Source organism: Physella acuta, unplaced genomic scaffold, assembly GCF_028476545.2.
Source record: "Physella acuta isolate Inbredline_101_S28 unplaced genomic scaffold, ASM2847654v3 ptg000491l, whole genome shotgun sequence".
Lineage (NCBI taxonomy): Eukaryota > Metazoa > Mollusca > Gastropoda > Physidae > Physella > Physella acuta.
The window spans coordinates 205,001-215,000 of record NW_026732010.1 but is presented as its reverse complement, the minus strand read 5'-3'; the positions used below and the strand labels follow the sequence as shown (position 1 = coordinate 215,000).

The window sequence follows — 10,000 nt, the reverse complement described above, 5'->3', positions numbered from 1 at the left end:
CGTATCACAGAGATAAACAGCCAGATATATTGATCACATCCTTATTGGTGTCAGCTTGTTTTTTAAAGAATGGATCAATGCTAGTGACGTCATCCATGGGCCAGAACCTGGTGCTGTGACAATCACCTACAGCACAATCAACTGTCACACAATCACCTGTAGCACAATCACCTCCCACACAATCATCTACCAAACAATCACCTGCCACACAATCACCTGCCACACAATAAACTGTCACACATTTAACTGTCACACAATCACCTGTAGCACAATCACCTCCCACACAATCATCTACCACACAATCAACTACCGCACAATCACCTGCCGCACAATCACCTACAACAATGTATGCGTGAACATAAACTCATGTTTACTTTCAACAAAAATCAAACAAACACGACCATTAAACTTGTCAAATGTGTGTATATCACTAGGCTTTGTGCTCAGGCGGCAGACGACAGTTTTATAACACTAGAACCTAAGGGGGGGGGTTGGGGGGGGGTGTATTCCGGGCGTCTAAAGTTTGCCACAAGTGGCACACGAAAAAAAAAAACCCAATGGTGGTTTTTTTTTCCAGTGCAATTCTGAACTCTGCACAAAGTAACGAAAACGGACAACTGGACTAGAGTGCCCACAAGGTGTCTGGGGAAACATCCCACAGAAACCACTTGTAGAAATAGGAAGGAAGTGCTTCAGTGTTTGCTTGGGCAGATTTGGTCGTCATCGATTGCAGTGTTTCTTCCAGACTTTTTTTTCTCCGGGGGGGGGGGGGGGCGCTTGAAATTTTCGGGAGGGCGGTAGACTTTCTTCGGGGGGGGGGGGGCGGACACTGTTAAAAGTATATATTTTCTATATAAATTATATAAATTTCATAAAAAACATCCACTAAAGTAGAGCATGTTAGCTGTCATAAGGACACCCCCCCACATACATAACCTCTGACAGCTGACCTCAGAGCACCCCCCCTAGTGGCGTAGCGGGGGGGGGTGCGGACAGCACCGGGTGACACCAAGGCAAAAATTAGCAAAATATATAGAGAAAAATGTTAATTCTACTTAATTAAGTGATTAATTCGAGTGTTAAATAGTCTTTTAAGAGGTGCAAATTGAAAGTTTGAAGGGGGGGGGGGTGCAAATCGAAAATTGAAAGTTTGTCCCCAGGAAGGGTATTAAGTGCCGCATCGGGTGACACCCGACCTCGCTACGCCACTAACCCCCCCCCACCACACCATACATAACCTCTGACAGCTGACGTCAGACGCTACCCACAACTTACTAATCCGATTTTAAATTTTGTAGGCCAGTAATTGTCTAGTAGGCGTATGTGATAGGCTATTTATTTACGTACTGTGCAGCAAAGTTTGTTGGCTCAAACATCTGTTTCTTGGAGATACGATCAGTTGGTGTCAACTGGAGGTCATCTGGAGGTCATCGGGGTCAGCTGGAGGTCATCGTCTCCACACTAGGTAGGTCTCACATTTTTGACTGCTTTATTTGAAGGATTTTTTTTATATACAGTATATGACGTGCAGTAACTCACTACACACATGTCAATCACATGACGTATTCTACTGATTAAAAAGAGGGCGGGGAGAAAGACAAAGTGTCACGTGACACGGGGTGCAGAAGAAAACTTGACCCAGACACCTTAGCAAAAATTGATTACGTCATTTGATGATTAAGTTCAATCACAATGGCTGACATATTAAACGAATTATTCACAATTCAAAAATGGCCCCAGCTGTTTCCACGTGCTGTGATCCCAATCAACTGCACACCCTGAGTGGCCTAGATTCTCGCAACACTTGTATGGGAAAGTTCGTTTCACCCATTTCACTGTGTTTACACTCCATTTTAAAAGTCCACTTACTTTACACTCCATTTTAAAAGTCCACTTACAGAGTAATGCTAGGTAAGCTAATTCTATACTTGACATAAGGCAGTGGTGTAGGGGGGGGGGGGGGTTACAACTCCCCTATGCACCCGTCTGTAAAATTTTTTTACTGTCACAATACCACTGTTACTTATTTAATTCTATTTCTGAATCAGTATCTATAATATAAGCGGGCTGGTAGTGTGTCAGTCCGTCATCGCTGTGCTTTACAGTGCATCGCAGTGTCTTACTATAAGTAATAGAGTAGGGTTTGTTTATATAAAGACTAAAATTTATTTATAGTTGCTACAGTTTTTACTCTTTCGCATAACGTAAAGAAAATATTAAATACATGCAAATTGTTAAAACATATTAAACGGTTCAATGTTCATTGGGGTCGTCCATAAATGACGTCACGCTTTTTTGGCCATTTTTTACCCCCTCCCCCCCTACGTCACACATCGTCACAAAAAGTCAGACCCCCCTAAAATGACGTCACACTCCACCCCCCCCCCCACCCCTAATTTACAATTTATCCTATGTTTTAAATTTGCTGTGTTTTCATCCCTTTAAAATTACCCCTCGTTGACACAGCATTAATAATGATCGTGCAGGACCCATTCGTGGCACCAGCAGGTAAACAATAATACAGTGAGGTGATGTTAAAGCTGATAAGATTAATTTTTTTTTAAATACTTAATGTAAATGTAGGTATTTCTTGCAGACATGACGACACACGTGAGAATAACAATATATTGAGTATAATATGCAAAATCTAAGCAAAGTGGTATAGAAATTTTATTAATAACGATTAAATAATAATATCAGTAACAAGTTATACTTAACCGAGCATATATATATATATATATATATATATATATATATATATATATATATATATATATATATATATATATATATATATATATATATATATACATATATACACATACATTCATATTTCTAAATCTTAGCAAGATCATTAACAGAAGTATTTTTTTTTAAAAAAAACTACTTATAACGGTATTAATATGGCAATCCTCAATTAAAAGTTGTGATATTTAAGCTAATTCATTCTCCCATGGAGAATTAAAATGTTCCTTCATTGAATACACAGGGACGGAATTGATTTTTTTCCTGTATGGAATGGGAATTCCCTATACATCAAGATCTTCCTCTACTATCCAATCTACACTCTGACCATTAATTTCATTGGCAATTATAACCATCAGTTCACGTTGGCGACGTGCAGCAACTCTCAGAGGCCTGGTGCGCTGTAATGGCACAATTGATGATTCCTGTTTGTGAGTTAAAGAATGATTGCGCAGCATAACCAATGAAGAGAAGTATGAATGACACTTCTTACAAACCCTGTCGCTGATCACGGATTGAACAGACGGACAATACAAATCATAAGGGATTGTGCGATAAGGATTTGAAGAGCGGGAAAGGATTTCATCCACTTTTATACTTTGAGCAACAAAAAGAGATGGAAATTTATGTGAAGAGCCATCTGTTGAACGCTCAGTTATTGTTAGTCCACAGCTTGTTTGGGCGACTGGTAAAGGTGGAGGAAGAAATCTATCAGTTATTAAGCTGAAATACGAGCTTCTTGGCTTTGAACAACATTTACCATCCATGCATTTAACGATCTGAGTCAAATACTGGCTAGTTCTCACATGAATATCGTGCCAACCTGATCCTTTGAGAGCAGAGAAGTCTCAAGGAGTCCAGAATCTTCTGGATCTATGTATGATGCTACTGTAGGAAATGTATCCACTGTCAAGTATGACCAAAGTGTTTCCGGCAAACTGAAAATTCTTCTTCTCTAAATCTGTGTCTATTGTGACTCATCTTTCATCCAAATGACTGCCGTAGTGGTCATGGGGTAAAACTAATCCTGTGAGCTCATTGCTAAGTGGCGCCATTTTTCTTTCAACTTCTTCCTGGTGCATTGGTAGCAATGTACAAACCATCATAGTTCTGATTGAGAAAGTGGTGTACCGCAACTTTGATCACTTTTGATACCTAGGGTTTTCGTCTGGGCCACCATCAACCGTCAACACTACTATTGGTTTAACAATTTGATCCACACCGCTCTTTGTGATATCATCAAATTCGTGTAAAGTAAGTAATTTTTCAAAATCAAGTCCATGACTAAGTGCCGTGGATGAGGAATGTTTACCAGATCTGATTGATATGTATGTTGGGCCGGAGTATCCAACAGCTTCTCGATTTCCCAAGGCGTTGGGCTGAATTTTTATCCCGGCATAAACTGAAGGGATCAGCTTATGTCCAGCAGCCACAACCCAGTCATGGTCAGGCAAGCTCACCCTGTATTCCATGTGCATGAGCAATGGACTCTGTTTTTTAGCTGCTGTCAACCCAAGCGGAACGCCGGCCTTATCATCTTGGCTTATAAAGCTTACCTCATTCGGTCCAAGCATGGACGCTAACTCTTCTAGGTGATGCATTGTTGCTGTTGAAAACAAGCTATCTATGTGATTTGCATGGCAATCGTTTTAGCGCTCTTATCAGTTTTACTGGGACTGTCGATACATGTCGTTGCCCTTCATGAGAAGAAGTACGTCTTGGCAACAGCCGAAGGTATAGCCCACTTCTACTAATTATAAACCCATCCTGTTTTAACTGATCATTTAGCTGATCTAATGTTTTAATAGTCCTGTAGACTTTGTTCTGCCTCCTCTCGTGTGATGCCGATCCATGCATAGCAATGTTTATGATAGTTTCCAATAAAGAAGATTGATCTTCTTCAATCCTTGGCCTGCCAGGATTAGATCTAACATTAAAAGTGGCACGTAGCCCCGGATTCTCTTCAAACAAAGCATTCAGTTTTCTTTTCATTTCGAGCTTTCTTAGATCTTATTTGATCAGATATCTTCCTCTTTAGCTTTTTTTTTCCAAATCACTCTTTTTCTGTTTCTTTTCTTTAAGCTCCATGTTCTGTTCTTGCGTTAACATTCTGCGAGTTTGTCGCTCATACAAGCCGACTAGATCAGAATTCAGAATCTCAATCTCTGATTGTAAGTTTATCTGGACTGTAGCCTGCTTAGATGTTGATAGTTTGCTGGTAGAGGGTTTGAAATCACTGACTTCATGAGCATCGTTCACTTTTTCATCTGACTTCAGTGACTTATTAGCAGTGGCGGATTAAGGGGGGTGCTGAGGGGGCTGCAACCAGGGGCCCCCGATTTTTAGGGGCCCCCAAATTTCCTTTTTCAATCATAATAAATTTCCCTTTAAAGTGAAAACTTTGGGTTTTTTGTTTTACTATAAAAGTAAAAGCCAATGTTTTAATATCTGAATGACAAATTTATTTCAATTTTTTATCAAAATATCAAACTCGAGCACACACTTTAGTATAAATACCAGCCCAGACAGCGTTTGCTTATAACAATAAATTGGGTTGATTTTAGAGTTAAAAACAAAAACAGCGGTCGAATTCTGACACATAAATGACATGCATCTGGTGTGAATACTGTATGATTTAAACTTTTAAAAACATTTATAGGCCTTTACTTTTAGTGAACGTTAATATCGGGTTTACAGGCCAGGGATGACGTTCTTTAAATGGACGCCTGTGGAAATCCAACTTTTTGTGGGCCTCATAAATGAATGACACCTAAGAGGATGGAGGTGGGGGTCTGTTGTTTTGTACGCTTTTACCGTTCTTACTGTTTTAGTTGGGCCTAGTTTAACCTCCGTATGTTATTGATAATTTCCTACATAATGTGGTTTGATATTCTTTGTTTTCTTTTTGAGTCTATAATCAAACAAGTGCCACCAGTCTTTATCGTCTGCTCTGTAACGACATTATAATATTCTCATGAATATTTACGTTTGTTCAAGGTTAGTCTGCATTTCCAGCTTTCCCATGCCCAATATAAAAACTTGAATTACAGTTCAATAACTATCGTGACACGGATATACAGGCTCAGGAGTTTGACTCCCATTAGCCAGGGAGGTCTCGACGTAGTGAACTCCAACTAAATGGCACATTTTGGACTGAATCAGTCTCACGAAGATGTTGGTTTGAAACACTACATGATGGTCGCTTATCCATCTGTAGGCTCTATCCAGGCTTTACTTCCCCCACCACCAGACGCAGGACATCGTCTTACCGTCTGGTACCCGGCTAGATCGCGGGGCAGAGGTCGGAAACTTCTACAAGCCTAAACTAAACAGTCATATATTTAGTGCTACTGACGTAGCGGATGGATCTCGCCTGTGCTTTGTCAGTGTGTGTGTCGTGGTAGTGGGTGGGGACAACATATAATCATGATAAAAATGAGTACATATTGGTTAGATGTTAGGGGATCGGCGTGGTCGAGTCGGTAAAGCTCGTGGATGCTTAACTGAAATGTCTCGAGTTCAAATCCTCGGGCAGATGAGGCGCGTTAGCTGGGGATAGCCACTCTTCTAGGAGAGACAACTCCAAAATCAAACATTTGCTGTAGTTTGTTCTTGGTTGGGCAAAGGCTATGGAAACACATTAAAATAAACCGGGAGTGATCTCCCCTAAGCTTTCTCGAATATTCTTATATAAAACAACAGGGGATGGTAACTCCATTTTAAATACTTAAAGTTTTTAAAATAGAATAAAATCTCGTAGAAAAAAGGATTGCACACCAAGTGAACGCCAATGAAATGTGCATAATAGTGCGCAATATTATTAGTACTTTATAAATTTACATGCGTTTTTTTTAGAAATCGGAAATAGCGTAAATTAGTACTTCCGGTCAACGGAAATTACTCAAAATTTGACAGAAGGTAGAGAATTAGAGCTTTTACGTACATGTGAAATTTCATTTATCTATCTGAAATAGTACTCAAGTTATAGGCTTTTGAAAAATTCAAAGTAGAAAAAGTACCTCTTCTGGTTATCGGAAATCGCTCAAAAGTTTATACAGATCTACAATGTTGATAAAATACTTATATATGAAATTTCATCAACCTAGCTATAACGGTACTCAAGTTATCGTGTTTACACACAGACACATACACAGACACACAGACATACGGACAAGATTGCAAAATTATGTTTTTCCGTATCAGTGAGGTGTAAAACGTCGAGATTTGTAAAAATCTCAATTTTTTTGCATGATGACAAGACTTTCTCTATACTTCGTATATACGAGAAAGTAAAAATAAAATAAAAGTGATTGCCTAAAGTAGAAGTTGGGGCGTTCGTTAATCGAGGTACGATAGTCTTGAATTAAGTGGCTCAATGTTTAACTGTGAGCAGGTTATTTTGTTTCAGTTTTAATATTAGCAAACAGGTAGCCATTTTGGTTTGCTATAATTTGAATGCAATAGTTAATACCTTGCCTGTTCGACATGCTTCTATTTCAACAAAGAATGAATCATTCCACATGACTTGAGAAAAAAGTGCCCTGAATCCTGCCCATTGTCCCTGGACTCATGGTGTGCATCCCAGTTTGTATTACAGTGATAGATTGAGCATTACCAATATTTACAGTTGAATGTGTTCTGTTCCATCAATAGCACATGAACATTAAGACTTGATTAGTTTGATCTGGTAACAGCAGTTTTATTTTATCATAGCGTATTTTTTAACGAAGACAAACGTAGTTGTTCCCGTGTGTTATTTCATTATTAAAATATCTTTTACTTGTATGTCAAATTTTCATTTATCTATCTAAAAAAGTACTCCAGTTATAGGCTTTTGAAAAATTCAAACTAGAAAAAGTTCCACTTCCGGTTATCGGAAATCGCTGAAAAGTTGAAAAGGATCTACAATTTTTATATAATACTTATATATGAAATTTCATCAACCTAGCTATAACGGTACTCAAGTTATAAAAAATACCGATAACAGAAGAACGGCTTCAGGTGGTGGACGACATTTCATACATCTGTAGAAGATCTTATTCTCTTGATTTCTTTAAATTGTGGATTATTTCCAGTGACCGGAAGTAGTTGTTTACGCTAAATTTCCGAAGTCTAAAGAAAGCAATAATGTTATAATTTGATGTCACTTTTGGTTCGCTATTATCTACGCGATTCTATTCTATTTAATCAAAGTGTGAGAGCGCAAAATTAGCGCTATATAAAGGGGTATTTCGCTCATTTTGTGATTTCCAAAAAACCTAAAGAATTGATAATTGTATAACATATTCTCATAAAACTTATTCCAACGAAGTTGAATCTCTATGTGATTTAGGCACACATTTCTATATATCTTTAGCCAGATTGTGTTGGACGTGATTTCGCAACCCTTATTGTTATATTTACATATAGGAGAGATCACTCCCGCTTTATTTCTGGTTAAATAATCATGTCATACATTTTCAACTTAGATTCCAATGGATTCAGCCCAAATCAAGACCAACGATTCACCAGGCTATGGATCTGTGGCCTTTCACACGGAAACTGACGAAGACGAAGAGAAATGTCAAGCGGAAAATGTCGAGGTATCGCGCTGCAAACGATGCATCGGTTTGGCCCGTGCGAACTTGCTGGTGCTCTTGCTTATCGCCAGCCTGGGTGTGGGGGTGGGTTTGGGGGCGGGACTGCGTTCCCTGGAGCCAGCCCTTGACAAGCGGCAGCAGATGTACCTCAAGTTTCCCGGCGAGCTGCTCATGAACATGCTCCAGCTGCTCATCCTGCCTCTCATTGTGACGTCACTCATCAGCGGCCTCACCTCACTCGACACGCGCTCATCAGGTGACGTCACATCTTTCATGTGTCCATTTCAGATATTTGGTGTCCAAATGACTTGAGTGTAAACGTTTGACGAAAGACTTGCCTCAACTAAGAATAGTTCTCACATGAAAAAAAGGCTTTTATTACATTCACAAATCACAAACGCAGCACTCAATTAAAAGTGCGCTAAAATAAAATAATAAATTTAGTTGGGTGTAATCTTACTAAATCTATGTGCTGGTATGCCTAAAACGGCCTGAGCGCCCATTGAAAGGTAAACGTTGTGTAACATGGTAATGAATATAAGAAGTACATTCATTTTTCATCATTGAATGCTCAGGTTTTTGTTGAGTCGTACAAGCTTATAGCTTTAGTAAGGGTACACCTAACTGAATTTATTATTTACTTTTTAGAGCATTTTTAAATTTGTAATTTTTTTTTGTTGCTTTGATTTGTGAATAACGATAAAGCCTTTTGTTACTGTGTGAATAATTAAAGCTTTTATTTAGCTTGGAATCTAAATTCAACCCACTTTCCATTGGCCAACTGAGCTGAAGTTTGGCACAGTGGTAGATCTAGATCTTGCATGAAAGAATATAGAATTTTGTTTTATTTTTTGTATTTTTTAAATCTTGTCATCTCCGTTGTTAGTATTGAAAATAGTAATTTTTAAATTAAATGTAAATGGCTAATTGTCGATCTAATTACATTAAAATTTGTTATCCAAGACCTCTCAGGCAATGGGAGCTAAACAAACACACACACTCATACACATACAAACACACACACACACCTACTTAGTGAAAGTAATACAAAAAGTGTATACAATTAATTACGATCTAATAATTGTCCTACTTTTTTTAAAGGTAAACTCGGGGCACGCGCCATCTTGTACTACCTGACGACAACCCTCCTAGCCGTGGTGCTGGGCATCGTGCTGGTTATAGCCATCAGGCCCGGCCACAGGGGGGACACGCCCACCAAGGTCGGACCCACCGTCGACAGGGTGGAGGCGGCAGACACCTTCTTAGATCTCATCAGGTGAGCTGGGTGCACAAGTCAGGTGCACAAATCAGGTGCACAAGTCAGGTGCACAGTCAGGTGCACAAATCAGGTGCACAAATCAGGTGCACAAATCAGGTGCACAAGCCATGTGCACAGTCAGGTGCACAAGTCAGGTGCGCAAATCAGATGCACAAGTCAGGTGCACACGTCAGGTGCACAAGTCAGGTGCACAAGTCAGGTGCACAAATCAGGTGCACACGTCAGGTGCACACGTCAGGTGCACACGTCAGGTGCACAAATCAGGTGCACAATCAGATGCTCAGGTCTTGTTGTGAAGTTAGTTTTTGTAACAGAAAACACTAGAAATGTTTTTTTTTTAATTTTCAAAATTTGGTTTTGTGAAATACCGTGGGTTACTATATTATCTATGGGATAC

General features: G+C 39.3%; 1 protein-coding gene across 1 annotated transcript in view; it reads left to right on the top strand.

Moving 5' to 3' along the window:
* Nucleotides 1-1,231: 1,231 nt before the first annotated feature.
* Nucleotides 1,232-10,000, top strand: part of LOC131944422 (excitatory amino acid transporter 1-like) — a 16,599-nt gene continuing 7,830 nt past the window's right edge. The window contains 3 exon segments of the mRNA XM_059305021.1: nucleotides 1,232-1,465; nucleotides 8,214-8,580; nucleotides 9,426-9,600. Of these exon segments, the coding sequence (XP_059161004.1) occupies nucleotides 8,220-8,580; nucleotides 9,426-9,600 (536 nt within the window). The 5' untranslated portion in view covers nucleotides 1,232-1,465; nucleotides 8,214-8,219.